This window comes from Lissotriton vulgaris, chromosome 1_1, assembly GCF_964263255.1.
Source record: "Lissotriton vulgaris chromosome 1_1, aLisVul1.2, whole genome shotgun sequence".
NCBI lineage: Eukaryota > Metazoa > Chordata > Amphibia > Caudata > Salamandridae > Lissotriton > Lissotriton vulgaris.
The window spans coordinates 535,245,708-535,262,820 of NC_141685.1; the positions used below are offsets into that span (position 1 = coordinate 535,245,708).

General features: G+C 44.2%; 1 protein-coding gene across 4 annotated transcripts in view; it reads right to left on the reverse strand.

Moving 5' to 3' along the window:
- Positions 1 to 13,057: 13,057 nt before the first annotated feature.
- Positions 13,058 to 17,113, reverse strand: part of CLCC1 (chloride channel CLIC like 1) — a 274,427-nt gene continuing 270,371 nt past the window's right edge. For all 4 annotated transcript variants that reach the window (XM_086953903.1, XM_086953902.1, XM_086953905.1 and 1 more), the window contains one exon: positions 13,058 to 15,613. In XM_086953903.1, coding sequence (XP_086810029.1) covers positions 15,302 to 15,613 — 312 coding nt within the window. In that variant the 3' untranslated portion in view covers positions 13,058 to 15,301. The remainder of the gene's footprint in view (positions 15,614 to 17,113) is intronic.

The following is a 17,113-nucleotide window of genomic DNA, read 5'->3' on the forward strand; positions in this document are numbered from 1 at the left end:
ACAGAAGAAAGACCGGGCAGAGAGAGCACGGGGACGGCGAAAGGAACAGAGGGAAGCAAAAGGGGCACGGACCACGTACAGGCAGTGGGGGAAGACAGACAACAGCAGTCACAGACATAACAATGAAAATACAGGCAATACAATAAAAACAATAAAGTTGAGGATGAACAAACCTACCTATGGCCTACCACTGGCCACCAAGGATGAGGCGCAGGTGGTAGCCTGTGGGTGGTGGAGGGCCTCAAACTTCCTCAGCAGCGGCAGCTGGGGCAGAGAGACACAGGCGGTGCTGTGCGGAGGGGGAGCGACGTACCTGGTAGGGTCAAGGGTCGCAGTTGCACTGTCTTGTTCAGGAAAATCATTTGATGTGGTATGAGGCATGCACTAAATAAGGCCTCCGTCCCCTGAACCTGCCAATCTTTTGTCCCCCAGATAGACTTTGTGTCTGTCGGGTCTTTCCAAAAGTGGAAACCCTGTGTAGATAGTCAGGAAATAATGGAAGCAGAGAATATCAGCTTGGTGTTTGTTAGCATATTTTTCTTTGCATGTATAGGTGCAAGCCTATAGCAATACAAGGCTGGGTCTGATTTTTCAAAACCAGAAAAGGAAAATGCTACTTGCCAGTATGCATCTGTTCTTGGCTTGTAGGGCTGCAGCCACACACTAGTGCATAGATCGCCATCTGGTGGTGGGCCCGGATGATTACACTTTGTTGTTGTCTTGGAAGAGTCTTTGTTTGGTAGATGACTTTTTCAGTAGAGCGTAGTGCGCATGGGCATCAACTCTATCTTTAGATTGTTTTTTGCCATTGGGGAAGTGATGGAGTTGTATGAGTAAAGAAAAAGATGTTCATGTCTTGTGTATCTAACTAAGATATTACTGGAACAGATATAGGTAGCCAGGGAGGCGGGTGTGGCTCTGCAGCCCTATATGCCAGGAACAGATGCATACTGTTAAGTAGCATTTTCCGTTCGAGGCATATGGGCTGCAGACCACATACTAATGCATAGATTGCATAGCAGTTTTCACCCTTAGCGGCGACCACCAGTATCTGTTGTGGTGGTTTGAAATAATGTTTTGAGTACAGCCTGGCCCACAGTAGCTTGTTGTTTTGCGTGCACATCTACACAGTAGTGTTTTGTAAATGTGTGCGGTGTAGACCATGTAGCTGCTTTACAGATATCATCTAGGGGTATATTTCCTAGAAATGCCATAGATGCCCCTAATTTATGGATGGAATGAGCCCTAGGGGGAATGGATAGAGTGTGTTTTGCTTTTTGGTAACACATTTGAATGCATTTAACAATCCACCTTGCAATTCTAGCTTTTGAGATGGCATTACCTTTATGTGGAGGAGAAAAGGACACAAACAACTGTTTTGTTTTACAAAATTGGTTTTGTCCTATCAATGTAGTAGAGAAGCGCTCTTTTTACATTTAATATATGTAGAGCTCTTTCTGCAACTGTTTGTGGTTGAGAAAAGAATACTGGCAACTCAATAAATTGATTGGGGTGGAACGGTGAAATATCTTTTGGAAGGAATTTTGGGTTTGTTTTAAGAACCACTTTGTTGTGATTGAGTTGTATGAATGGTTCTTGAACTGTTAGTGCCTGGAGCTCACTCACTCTTCTGAGTGAGATAATAGCAACTAAAAAAGCAACTTTCCATGTAAGGAACTCCAGGTTCAAATGGAGGACCCATAAGTCTAGTGAGAACAATATTTAAATTCCATACAGGAGAGTGTGGTATCCTGGGAGGAATTATTCTTTTAAGTCCTTCCATAAATGCATTGATGGCAGGTACTCTAAATAACAACAGATACTCTCCGTTTTGAAGGTAAGCTGCTATAGCAGCAATATGTAATCTGATTGAAGAGTACGCTAAACTACATCTTTGTAGATGAAGCAGGTAACATATGATGTTTTGTATAGAAACATCTAGTGGGTTAATGTTGTTATTTGTGCAATACACAACAAATCTTTTCCACTTGGCTGCATAGCATGTTCTAGTGGTGGGACGTCTAGCTTCTTTTATAATATTCATGCAATCAGGCAGAAGATTGAGGTATCCAAATTCTAAGACTTCAGGGGCCAATTCGCTAGGTTGAGCTGCATTGGATCCGGATGCATGATCTCTGAATGGTTCTGTGTCAGTAGATGTGGAGAGAGTTTTAATTTTTGGTGCGGTACTACTGAGAGTTCTAGTAGTGTGGTGTACCACGGTTGTCTTGCCCATGTTGGTGCTGTGAGAATCAATGTGAGAGAATGTTGCTGTAGCTTGCGTACCACTAATGGAATTAGTGGGAGAGGCGGAAAAGCATACGCAATATTGTCTCACCCACCTGTCTTTAGTGATGGAGTTCGAGACAGGTAGGAATTGTTGTAATGTCCCCCCGACAGGAGTGGAATGGTCTGGGGGATGGGAGGGAAGTCACTCTTTGGGCGTGGAGGTATTGGGGTTGTTGTTGCCTCTGCCTCTACCCTTATTGTTGTTACCTCTATATCTTCCTCTGTAATAACCTCTACTGGGCGAAGTTTGGTTGGGAGCTTTATAAGAAGAGGAGGTGTTGTCTGTTTGAAAACCTTTAGAGGCGCTCCTGTAAGAGGAGCGACGAAAGGACGCTCGGTGGGTCTGCGCTTGTGAGGCTCCCATGGATTTTGCCGTGTCCGTATATTTTTTCATTTTCTCTAGTGCATTATCAACTGTAGGACCAAAAAGATGTTGCTGGTCAAAAAGTTGATTTAGGATACTGGCCTGTACTTCTGGATTGAAGCCAGAGATGCCTAACCAGGATTGTTTACGTAACAGTACTTCTGCTTTTATTGCTCTAGAGGCTGTGTCGGCAGCATCTAAAGCACATTGGATTGAGGTGTTGGTAATGACCTTGCCTTCATGTATTAAGTCAGAAGCCCTGGCTTTACATCGTTCTGGCAAATGTTGCATGAGTGTCTCTAGCTCATCATAATGAGCTCGATCATATCTTGCGAACAAAGCTTGAGTGTTAGCAATTCTCCAGACATTGGCTGCTTGTGAGATGGTGCGTTTCCCTGAGGCATCTAAAAGCTTGGACTCCTTATCAGGGGGTGGAGCATCCCCTGTTTGCGAGTGTAAAGAGGACGGGGACGGGTTGTCGCCGCACCCTGAACCCCGGTGTGAGCCTTTAACCTGTGACCCCTCCCTCTTGTTTCCACAGCCTCCGATGCCCCCTGTCTGGAACATGCCCGAGGAACGGTACAGTTGCGACGATGAAGAAGATGGTATCGGGCCCTTTAATTGGACCTGCGGGAGCATGGAGGAGGAGGAGGAGTCTGGTCCCACCTTAAAGGACGTCAGCGAGAGAGCACCGGTGTGTCTATACACCGGAGGAGCGGACAGCAGGTGGAGAGGAGCGGCATGGAGCAAGAGAGAAGACGAGAGCGGAGTTGGGAGAACGGAGAAGGAGGAGACGCGAGGAACAACAGAGGAGAGTGACGCGAAGAACATCGGAGGCGGAGGAGCCGCGAGGAACAGCGGAGGCGGAGGACAGACGGGGCCCGGTGGAGACGCAGGAGCCAGGAGGCCAACGGCAGTACGATTCGCCCAGCCGCACACCAGGAGGGGTGTGGCTAACAGAGGTGCGTAACCGTATCTCGGGCTGGGTTGGAAGGAAGGGTAGAGGCAACCTGTGAGCTTTCACACGACCCCTGGTATCCACCGCCCTCACTTCCCTAATACCCCAAGCACTTTGGTTTCCTTCACTCCCCACCCGCTGATTGAGTTTTTGAGTAAAGCGTGTGGACTGATACCTCCCTCTCTTGTGTTTTCCCCCACCGGCGAAGCCTGTGTCACAATGGAGCCCTAACAGGGAAAGCGGAGGAGGAGCCCGACTCGTCGAAGGGAAGAAGGAATCCTGATGAAGTGCCGAAAGGAGAGGAGCAGATCCCCGAGGAGAGCCTTACCTCGGAAAACCTGTAATGACTTACTGTTTCACCAAATAAAGCCTACTCGAACAAAGACACGTCTCCTGCCTTTCCCTATTCCGCAAGTTACAGCGAGTTAGCTCTTTTCCTCGCATTTGAGACTACTAATGAGTCTAATGGCAGCTGTCCCTTGATGTATGCTCGGTCAGTTGGAGCCGCTTTATACTTTTTTTCTAGTCTGGGTTTGATCACCCTGGCTCAGACGTGGTCTTTGAATACCTCTGGTGCATGTCTTACCACTCCATTAAGTATTAGTAATGTGGTTGTGGTTTTGTGTGATGACAGCAATGTATCCATAAGGAAATATTCTTTCACTGGATCTGTATGTAAATCCACCCCATGAAAAGTGGCTGCGCTATGAATAGGCTGCGTAAACCCAATAATGTCATACGGCGATGGTCTTGAAGGGTATGCATCATCTTGTGGCAGATCTGCTTCATCTGGCACGTTATAATCCTCCCAAGCATCATCTGATGGCCCATTTTCTGGGTCATCTGTGTCATCTATGTGCTGCTCACTTTCTACCCCCTGCCTGTGAATACATCTCTTTATCATCATCATTCTCTGGTATAGGACTATGTGTGGTGGATGGTGAGTGAGCAGGGGAAATGTCAATTGGTAACTCTGGCAATGGTGAAGGAATTCTTATGGGGAAGTTTGAGCATGTTTTTTTAGAGGAACTGGAGGTGGCTTGGAAGAGTCCATTTTCCTCTTTTCAGGCACTGAAATTACATGTCCAGTCTTCGGATTAATTTGAAGAGTCTTTTAATTTGGATCTGGGCGGAAAAGTTCTTCTGTGTAACTATCCTTTTTTGGCGCCGACTTGTCTTGTTTGGGACGGAATCGTTTGGAAGGTTTTACAGTGTCTATTGCAGTCTTTGGAGCAGATTTTGGTTTCGGATCCGAAGACTTAGTGTTGTGTTTCTTTTTTGGATCGGAGCTTTTCGGATCCAGAATTATTGGTCCTGAAGCCCTTTTGGGATTGTCAACCTTCGGGTGTTTCGGTGCCGAAATGGGCTTTGGGTTGACTTTTTTCAGAACCGGAGTAGTCTTCCGTTCGATAGGCTTGGGAACTTCCTTCGGTGCCAAGCTTGTTTCGGCTCAACCGGTTTCGGTACCGAGGGCTGCTTCGTGCCGGAGTAAGTTTTGGTTTTAAAACCTTTTGCTTGTCGGGACCGACAGACTGACTCGAGCCCGAGTCAACTGGAAACTTTTATTGCTTTCTTCGCTGCAGAGCCAGAAGGTGGGGCATCTGAAGGTTTTGGTTGGTGCGCACCTGGACCCGGAGGTGGAGGTGGAACCAAAGCTTGTCCCGGTATGGGGGGTGAACAGGGTCAACGCTTGTACTCACGACCTGTTGACCAGCTGGAAGAAGATAGTCATCTTCTGATTGTCCTTTGGCTCCAGAAGCTGAATCCTCTGCTTTGGAAACAATGTCGTCCTGCTGTTGTTCTTCGGACTCTAGATCGATTGGAGCCTAGTCTCCTAGTCTGGTGTCGACGAAGAGGACTGCGCCATGACTCTTCGAGCTCAACGGTCTCTGATGGTTTTCTTCGACCTGAACAAAGCGCAGGCCTGGCAATCTCGACTCCCGTGCCCTGGGGACAAGCACAGATTGCAAACCTCATGTAGGTCAGTGTGGGGAAATTTGTGTCCACACTGAGGGCACTTCTTGAAGGGTGTTCTTTCCATGAGCCAAAGGCCCAATGGCGCAGTTGGGCCCGACGAATGCTGGATTGGAGAAGCGCTAGCATTTCTTCAACGCCGGTAACTGGAATCACGATCGAAGACGATACCGATGGAATGATGTAGATCTGGAAGTCGAAAGGAGATCGGTAACGGGACCAAACAATAAACACATCTGAGCCCGATGGCGGAAAAAAACAATCTAAAGATGGAGTCAATTCCCATGCGCACTACGTTCTACAGGAGGAGTCATCTACCAAACAAAGACTCTTCCAAGACAACAACAAAGTGTAATCATCCGGGCCCACCACCAGATGACGATCTATGCACTAGTGTGTGGTCTGCAGCCCATATGCCTTGAACATAAGCTAAAGTCTTTGAACTACCTTTTGGCTGTGTTGCGCAGTGTTCCCATTGTGTGTAATTATAAACAGTGCGTGGGATACTAGATTTATGTAAAAATTGTGACCATAATGCTGGTAACAAAACATGTCTCCAAAATTACTTGTACCATCATACAATTCATCATTAGAAAATGCTGCTGATTACTCTGAATCTGAAAGCAAATAATGCACAGTTTCAATGTCCAAACATCAAAAAAAGCACTAGAGGTGATGATGTCATTTAAAGAAATTTGAAACAAATAAGGAATTTTCAAAAGTTCAGTAGGACTTTAAACCAATTAACGCGCTCTAGGTAAGTTAACGAGACCTCCAAGTCCTCGTATGGGAAATACTCATCAGGTGGTTCAACTTCAATGTGACATCAGAAAAGTAAATATGAAAAAGAGGGTCTAGGGGATAATTTTTACCGACCCTTAAATCTCCACACCCCTAAGTGTATATATGACAAGCATTTACAATGCAATGGTCTTGGCAGCATTAAAGGTAGAGCTATTGGCATTGCTCATGATTTTTTTTTTAAATCATTAATAAATGGCATTGTCATTTACATTGCCAATAGCTTAATGGCTTGTATATGCGAGACCTATTGCATTAGCACCCACACACAGAGTAAGTAGTAGAGTGTTCTTCTGTAAATTATGGTGTATATGCCCGGGGCGGATGCAGGGTTTCGGATTGAAAGCCTGGGGGCAAAGAATCCCCCACACAAATACGAGCTATGCAATGACCTCAACAAATATCAACGGTGCTCATTAGAGTGAACTTCAGGCTTTCGTGCCTGTTCAAAATCCCTGTGGGCTCTGCTGGCCCTGCACCTTTGCTGGGGATGGGGGCGAGTTAGGGGGCACTTGACAATCAGATGTTAACAGTGCAACTAGTAACGAGTGTAGTTAATACAAACTTACAGGCTACAAATGTTGAGGGACCAGTAGAGTACTGCGTGAAACCTACAGCAACAGAACACTTCCTAAAACTTGCAAGTGCACGTGCACAGGCGACAAAGCACTCCTTGGAGCTAAACACACAGTAGGCAAAATACTTCATGAAACAAAAACAAAATAACACATACAGTCACCCAAGCGGTGCATGAATTCTAAATGTAGAATATCTGCAGACACCAAAACACGGCACTTGTCTTACAGTTCAGAGAATACAGCAGCCAGCAAGAGTTTAAAACGCTGCATGTAACTTTTAGTCCGCCTTTCACTGCGCCAAAAGGGGTACAAAAGGGGGTGATGATGGACGGAGCATCTGAATCAATCAAACACTCACACCCAGTCAAAAGATCTGGGTTTAATCCATCACCGTTCTTTAGCCCACTCTGCCACCCTAGTTCAGACATGGCTATATGCAAATCAGTCTGACCCTGTGCCTCATGGGAACAGTCCAGCCCGAACTGCCAAGCCACGTCTTCCCTGGACCGGAAACAAGCTTCAGAGGACCGGTTTCTGGCATTCCAGCCGTCTTCAGCCCGGCTTGCTTGAATCCAGTGGCAAAGTGAGCAAGGGACTCACGTCTGAGCATACCCTGCCACACTTATGGCGTCCAAAAGCGGTACAAAAGGGGGTGGTGATGGACGGAGCATCTGAATCAATCAAACACTCACACCCAGTCAAAAGATCTGGGTTTAATCCATCACCGTTCTTCAGCCCACTCTGCCACCCCAGTTCAGACATGGCTATATGCAAATCAGTCTGTCCCTGTGCCTCATGGGAACAGTCCAGCCCGAACTGCGAAGCCACGTCTTCCCTGGACCGGAAACAAGCTTCCGAGGACCGGTTTCTGGCATTCCAGCCATCTTCAGCCCGGCTTGCTTGAATCCAGTGGCAAAGTGAGCAAGGGACTCACGTCTGAGCATACCCTGCCACACTTATGGCGGCCAAAAGCGGTACAAAAGGGGGTGGTGCTGGACGGAGCATCTGAATCAATCAAACACTCACACCCAGTCAAAAGATCTGGGTTTAATCCATCATCGTTCTTTAGCCCACTCTGCCGCCCCAGTTCAGACATGGCTATATGCAAATCAGTCTGACTCTGTGCCTCATGTGAACAGTCCAGCCCGAACTGCCAAGCCACGTCTTCCCTGGATCGGAAACAAGCTTCCGAGGACCGGTTTCTGGCATTCCAGCCGTCTTCAGCCCGGCTTGCTTGAATCCAGTGGCAAAGTGAGCAAGGGACTCACTTCTGAGCATACCCTGCCAAACTTATGGCGGCCAAAAGCGGTACAAAAGGGGGTGGTGATGGACGGAGCATCTGAATCAATCAAACACTCACACCCAGTCAAAAGATCTGGGTTTAATCCATCACCGTTCTTTAGCCCACTCTGCCACCCCAGTTCAGACATGGCTATATGCAAATCAGTCTGACCCTGTGCCTCATGGGAACAGTCCAGCACGAAATGCCAAGCCACGTCTTCCCTGGACCGGAAACAAGCTTCTGAGGACCGGTTTCTGGCATTCCAGCCATCTTCAGCCCGGCTTGCTTGAATCCAGTGGCAAAGTGAGCAAGGGACTCACGTCTGAGCATATCCTGACACACTTATGGTGGCCAAAAGCGGTACAAAAGGGCGTGGTGATGGACGGAGCATCTGAATCAATGTATAGGAATGCAGCCCCTCCCCTCTAGCCACTGCAGAGCAATCTCAACGCGCCCCCCCACCACGCGATCATACGAACTTGGACACACACACACACACTCCCCCCCTCACCCCCCATTCATTGGAGCCCTCACCTGCTGCTGGGAATGGGATAAGTCCGCTTTTACATGCAAACAAACGACCCAGGAGAGCATTTGTTTCCATGTAAAAGCTGTACATTTTGGTCACCTGCTGCTCGCACACTAGCTAAATACAATAAACAATGACCCATTTTAACGCTACTCATTGTAACAACCTTAGCAGGATAAAAGACTGAGGTGACCATACCAGTATTCAAACTCTAAATGTGCAGGTCACAATTGTGCATAGTGCTCAGCTCACTAAGCTATCTTGCCGACATACGCTAGACAGCGATATATTTCTTATAATTTAATTACAGGCGGAGTTGTTAATTGGGCTTAGATGCGCTGCTGGTCCTGGGTGTGACCCCAAGCCTGCCATTACCCAGCACTTTTACTAACAGACGCTTATATCCTGTCTCCGACTTCGTGTATGTAAGCCCGTGTAAGTCAGCAGCGCTGCCGCCATCTCGGTGCTGCCTACAACATTATCCGTGACCGGAGGCAAAGCACTTTTGCTCGCGCTTCTGTTCAGTCGACTGTAATGAGGTCACACGGCAAACGGAACACCGCAAGTTCTGTCAGGAGAGCTAAGTAGATGAGAGAGTTGGCAGCTCCGTGGGGAGAGAGTGGGGGGAGGTGAGCAGCGGAAACAAGACAAGGGCACGCGGAGAAGGCACGAGGCGACAAGGAGACAGACGGAAAGAGATGGGAACCTGGGAGGAAAACGTAAAAAAGAAAGAAGTAAAGAAGGGAACAGGGTGAAAATGAACCAAGGGATAGTTACCTCACGCTGCTCTCCTGGTTTTACAGAGGAGTAAATTGGCGGCCGCAACTCCCAAAATTTCGGATTCGTGGCGTGTTTTGCCGTTTTGAGTGACGGGTGACGTCACAGTCGAAAGAACGCAAAAAAACACGCCCCCGAATCCGAAAGAGACGGGGCTTTATTGGAGTGACGCCTGTCTCCTCCAATGGCTGGCCTACGTTTAGGAAGCCAGCCAATGGAGGGGAGAGGAGGAGAGAGGCGGGTTCAAACCCCCATACTCCAAATCATTAAATCTCCTCCCAGAGACTGCGCAAGCGCAGCCTTTCGGTCCTCGACCTAAAAAAAGACACTAGGAAACAACCGGTCAATTGTATGTAAACTGGATAGGTGCACAGAAGATAAAGCAAATCACGCAACTATGACTTGATTAACACCTAGCTGAGAAAGAAAGCCCATCAGCCCACCCTACTGGCGGAGCATCGTCATCTGGGAGATGGTGGTAGATCCCAGCTGCCTACCCGAACCCTCCGGCAATAGTGCAGCAAAGGATACCAAAGACCAAAGGTTAACTCTACCCAAGGTGTTTCTCAATAAATAGTGCTGATGGTGTGCAGTGCAAAGTGTAAGTGAAATAAAAATGACTAAGAGGACAAAAAATATGTTTAATTGGAATTGTCCAGGTGTCAAGATTAAAAACGTCGCCAGATAGTTTGAAATTATAACTATCTCATGGCGTTACGTAAGAGGTCAACATGTTTCAGCCGTAGAGGTAACACTGCCCAGCTTTCGTCAGGACCTTGAAGATGGAACGCTACTGCAATTTTAATGTACAGACGTGTAAACATAAATTGTGTGAAAATAGTGCTGTAGTGCTGAAAATGAAGCTATAATAATGCAATTGTGGTTATTTACCACCCTACCAGAACCAGATATACTTCATAGTTTCACAGGTTGGTATGGATGTAATCTTCCTTCCTAAAATAGGATCAAAACATTTTGTGTGTCATGCAGGTGCACCAAAATAAACGGTGACACCATATAGTCTACATTTACAACTTCAAGGATTAATTTCTATTTGAATAAAGCAATTCAATATAAGACTGTGCAAGTTCTTAACTGGAATAAAAAAAAATATATTTTTGTAATATACTCACCCAGCTATTGCAAGCATTGCAGTATAATTGGGTATAATGGAACTCATGTTCAATTGTGTCCCTTTTATATTTATACAATAGAGCGGGGCCTCATTCACCGAGCAGTTGCCGGGTGAGCTGAGGCATACTCCCACATAAAGCTGGGCGAGTATATTACAAAAATATATATATATTTTTTATTCCAGTTAAGAACTTGCACAGTCTTATATTGAATTGCTTTATTCAAATAGAAATTAATCTTTAAAGTTGTAAATGTAGACTATATGGTGTCACCGTTTATTTTGGTGCACCTGCATGACACACAAAATGTTTTGATCCTATTTTAGGAAGGAAGATTACATCCATACCAACCTGTGAAACTATGAAGTATATCGGGTTCTGGTAGGGTGGTAAATAACCACGATTGCATTATTATAGCTTCATTTTCTGCACTACAGCACTATTTTCACACAATTTATGTTTACACATCTGTACATTTAAATTGCAGTAGCGTTCCATCTTCAAGGTCCTGACGAAAGCCGGGCAGTGTTACCTCTACGGCTGAAACATGTTGACCTCTTGCTCAACGCCATAAGATAGATATAATTTCAAACTATCTGGCGATGTTTTTAATCTTGACACCTGGACAATTCCAATAAAACATATTTTTTGTCCTCGTAGTCATTTTTATTTCACTTACACTTTGCACTGCACACCATCAGCATTGTTTATTGAGAAACACCTTGGGTAGAGTTAACCTTTGGTATCCTAGCGCCATGAAACCTTTTTGGTATACGTGCGCTCTACAAATTGCCCCAACTTCAACTTTGCCGCACTATTGCCCGAGGGTTTGGGCAGGCAGCTGGGATCTACCACCATCTCCCAGATGACGATGCTCCGCCAGCAGGGTGGGATGATGGGATTTCTTTCTCAGCCAGGTGTTACTCAAGTCATGGTTGCGTGATTTCCTTTATTTTCTGTGCACCTATCCAGCTTACATACAATTGACCGGTTGTCTCCTAGTGTCTTTTTTCAACTTCAATGTGTTCATGAAATAACCCTGTGTGTGCATCTGCAGGCGGAAACGTAACCCAAGAGTAGAATACCTCCGTACTGAATGCTTTGTGTGTCTCTTCCACAAAGGTAACATCTCACCCGTTGCCAAGAGGTCATGTTGTAATAATTTCATGGTAACTGCCGATTTGCAATTTTCTGAAATATTTTGTCCAACTATCTGTTCTTCAATGTCCTCATCTTGTTTGGTTATTGTCACAGCAGTAGTATTTAGCTACATTTTTCTAAAGATATGGCATGCACTATGTGGGAACAAGCCAATACATAGGGTATATCTACTTAGCGGAGTTGGATTTGTTTCCCTTCACACTATGGATGTTTCCAGTTAAATTTGTGAATAGGGGTCTCTGAGAAAGCACAACTGAACTACTCAGATTTGACCGTTAAATAAGAGACTTGACATTGGGCATGGGCGAGCTAGGCCCAAGCCCGGGGCACTAATATTCCAACATGCCAAGGGGTGTAGTAGGGAGCTGTCTGACTTAATGTCATGAAAACAGCAGTTCGTCCATCCCGCTTGGTCTCAATCAGATCCGGTTAAAACCTTTGAAATAAGCCTTTAAAGAACCTCAGCGTAATTGTTAGCACCCCATCAACCCTCTGCCCTCCTCCCAACTTCCTCATACCTCCTGCCGTCACACCGCAACGACTCCCTGCCCCCACAACAAACATCAAATTTTCTTTCCGCCCAGGGCGCTGTCTTAGCAAATCCGATCTAGGTGCCGGCCCTGCCCAAAAAGAGGACTCTCACAGAGAACATGGAAGTGTTACTGTACCGAAACCATCACAATTCTAGAGGAGCCATCGGTTCAGGGTGTTCCACTAAGCACTACATCAGGCCTCACATATAAGCCTGATATAAATAAGGAAACTGAACTGGTTTATGTATGTGAAAAAAAGAAGTCTACAGAAGGATAACATCTTCACAAATTAAGCAAATTATACACTAAACAAAGAAAGGAAACTTCTTGAGATGTAGAGCAACATCCAGTGCACACTACCCAGGGGCAACGGACAGGACGTCCAGGGGAATGATGTGGTATTTATGCCCCTCACAGCAGGAAGGATGGGGTACAATTATTGTTCTTACATTTTAAGGTTTAGCCTGATTGCCTGTATCCGGAAACCACCAACCCTCATACTGTAAGGACAGTGACGAGAAATAGGATGATGTGGTAATGTGGTTCAATTATGTTAAAGTAACATTGGTGACTGTTAGTAACGGACGTTTTGGTTAATAATGAGCAATTTATAGTTTGGGGAGTCATTCTGGAGTTAAAAAAAAACACTTTTCCTGGAAAACATTAAAGTACACGAAATTACATATTAATAAACACGTTTTATTGGAATTTAACCTTATTTCTTTTATTAGCTTCAAATCTTTTTATCTGTTGCATGGTTAAAAATACAAAGTTAAAACAGAGACTGTACAACGACTTATGTTATGTGAACAGTGCAGTGTGCTACTGCTAGCCCGCTCCCAGGAATAGGATAATGGATTCATCCTACTACGAATGCCATTTCTTGTAGGCTTACTATTTAAATACTTTAATGTACAATTTAAAATTAAACCATATCTGAGAAAATGAGTTATCAACTACGCCCAATCGTCTAGAAACAGAAATATACATCCATTAAAAAAAAAAAGGTGTTCAACATATAAGACATCAACTTAATAGCGAACAATCAACCATGAGAACTTTTGAAAAACTGGGGATTTAATAAGAAAATTAATTGGATTTTCTAAATTGTGATTTTCATCTACTACGCTTTGGAAGACAGTTGTCATATATAATTTGTGATATTGAGTTTTCCACAGATTACTACCATGTAAATGACTGACACAATCCTTCTGAAACTGGCAAAAAGAACACTGAAACAATACTGCACAAATCTACATCCTGCACAGACAACTACTCCTTTATATCGGGATTCTGCAGTTAGACATGGAGCTAAATGAATAAACTATGTGCAGAGGTGAACACAGCACACCACAGGATTAACTAATGAAGGTAGACACGAGTCTTACAAATCAGTGACATATCCTTTCCCAAACATCTTCTTATGAATTATCAACATCAGACTATATACAAGCAGTGGCCCTCAACAGAAGGCAAACAACATAATGGGTAAAAAGACATGGTGTAAGACAGTCTGACTAACCTGGTCCATACAGTAATGTGTACACACAATGTGACGAACAGATGAGATTTGCAGATTTCTACCCTACTTATGCCAGTGATGTATTATATCTCTCTTGCAGGTGCATTCAAGGAGGAGTTCCGCTGCCCCTTGGTAGGTAAAGTCAAATCCAATTGAATCTAAAGTGAGCATTAATTGCTTTTAGCATGGGTTGCCTTGAAAGTGCAATTCCGGGGTTTAGATGTGAAGAGGTAATTAAGTGGTAGGTTCCTTAACTTTTGCCACACAAGAGCTTGACACTAGACCTGTAACATCACTCAGACCAACACCACAAACATAATAGTGTTCATACAATACTGATATATGCTTCGCACACAGATAAGCAGAACCATAAGTGTACCACTTAATTAAGCTTTTCAAAGGCGCTCCTGTAGAACAAGGGGTGCTGTGTTATTTTGTAGGAAGATACTTCAAATCAACCACACTATTAACGTCTTAAAACGCTTTTATTGACATGATATCTGGCAGTGCTAGCTGGAGGCTATGGGTTTAACAATAGGGTGATGTCTGATCACTTAATGATGGATTTATGTGGAGGACAGATGTCCTTCTGTGCTCTAATACAGCCAAGCAATGAACCACCAGGATTTCCACTTTTCTTTCCAGACACCTAAAATCATTCAAATTAACCCAGGATCTTTGAGCAGATAGTAGGAATCTTTCAGGTCTGCTAATAAAAGCTGTGCAACCCTGGGCCCATTCTTATGCTAGGTAAACACTTTGTGTACACTCATGCTCAAAATACACAACATGAAGAGCAGAAGAATAAGCCCAATCAGCTCCACGAATGGCCAGCGACTCTCCCAAATCAAAAATATATATATTTTTAAATTGAACAAAATAGGTCATCTGATTTTGGTATTAAAAACTCTGACAAAGAGTGAAGTCTATAGCTGTTATCCATCTTTGTAAAACATGATGTGTAAAAAATACTAATGTTATGGCATAGCTTCTGTTCTTAGTAGGTCTCATTTACATACGTTCGATGATATCCAACGGAAAGAGTTGTTCAAACTGGGAAACCTGTAGAGACTATCATAGTGCATTACATTTAAGCATGTAAAATGTAGGACACAATGGTATTATGCCACTTTAAACAAAGGCATTATTCATGTAATTTATAGAAACTTCAAAAACAGAAAGGTAGCTTAAGAAGAAATGGTCATTTTCCACAATTCCTGGGCTCCATACACAAGACCAAGAAGAGATCCCTTGGAGCTGGCTATCTGTATGGAGCGTACAGTCCTGCAAATTGGCATTCCAGCTGGATATCTCCATTTAGTAAAAGGAACATCACACAGCAGGCTGCGTTCAGCCTTGCAACAGCACCCAATACGCTCTAGGAGAAATACAAAAATGTCTTATGTGAGACGCGTTGGCTCCGAGGTGGCAGCACTGCTTATGGTTTCCACTGTAACCTTCCCTAAGATTTCTTTTTGGATATCATGACAATTTTCTTCATTTTGTTTTGTTCCTTCAGAATCATTGTCTTTTTTTCTGCAATCATCAGATTTACAATGTGCCTCTTCTTTGATGGCATCACCTGATCCTGGCAATGCTAACAGCGCACCTTTAGGTTCAGATACGTTTCTTTCTGACACAACCTGCTCTTTGCCTTCCCCGAAGGCTTCGCCATCCTTATCTCCCTCTCTTCGCGCATCACCTGGTGTGTACTGAAAAATGCAAAAGAATCATATTTACTATTAGACTTCATATGTAATGTCTCGAGTCATAAGCGTCGGCTCAAAAGTATCTCCAAATAAACGGTCAACTAAGAAAGCAAACATGTCAATATGTATAAACGATATAAACAGAATAAGCATGCCCAGCATACGACTCACTCTTATCCTTTAAGACAAAATACAGAATTGGTTTTACAAAAGCTGTGAATAATGCTTAGTTTATTATGAATTTGTGGGTAAAGGGGAAAGGGCAAAATTACAAAAGCTTGAAAATGTGAAAGCTCAGGTACCTTTTTGCAAAGATGAAGCCTGCGATTACAAGATGGGAAATCACAAACAACCATATTATTTAAACAGTTTATTTCATTCTAGACACTTTTTACAACAATTATAATTTATTTTGAGGAAATCACTGGCTTTTTAGAAGGTTAAGCATGTGAATTCTTCTAATAGCTATACGCTACATTCCACATCGTCTACTACTCGACTTTTCAGGTATTGTGGCAGCAGCAAGAAGTGGTAGGGTTGCAGGAAGCAACATACAATAATACCAACAGTTAAGAAGATAAAGGGAATTTCAAGCATATGAATGTATTAATCAAAAAGTAACTGCTTTAGAAAATAAGCACTAACACCACAACCAGGAACATAAATAGTCTTAATCATCCAGAAGCATTTAGGATTCTACAATGACGGGCTGCGGTCCAGCTAAAGTCTAGACAAATGTCTAGAAGAATTAACTATCTGCAGCAGGACATTGGAGGTATTAGAATGAGAAACTTAAGGTGTAGAGGACGAACCCTCATTAGGCAGTGATTGGGAGTGGTGAGCAAAATTACCTTTCCACCTGCGCATTCTTGCAGAGAAAAGTTTACTAGAGTGTGAGATGTTCATAGATACTTGATATGCTTGGAAAGACTTGGCGGGCATTTACATTTTTAAAACTATATAGAGAAGTTGTCTTCCAAGCAGCAGGTGCAGATTGAAACCAGAGCTTTTGCTTGGATATTCCCAGTTTGTTTTGTCTCTGGTGGTGCAGTTCTATTACAACACAGATTCTCAGAAGGTTGTCTGATTAAGGGTCAGTGTCCTCAAAGAACCTGTTGTGAAGGGGCAGGAAAACTGATGAGCTAAAAAGTTGCCCTTCTTAAGCACTGCGATTCTTCAAGTATTGGACTTCGCATTTACTGAGATTGTTCATGTTCGACTTCTCCAAAAAGCCAGGACAAACTTTGCCACGTCTTTAGGTCCATCCGAGGAGAGCTGTTCACCATGTCACTGTTGCTGTGCATAAGACAAGCTGTCCTTGGTAACTCTGCCAAGGGATAAGCCTCTTTTAGACTCCTCAGGAATTGTAGCTTCTGTGGCTAAAGAGGCACAGTCCCACAAGACAATCACATTTTGTGGTCCAGAGCCTGGCCCTTTAGTGGACAAACATGGTTTGCAGATTGGGTCATGCTTCAAAACTACTAAGTGGATACAATCTAAAAA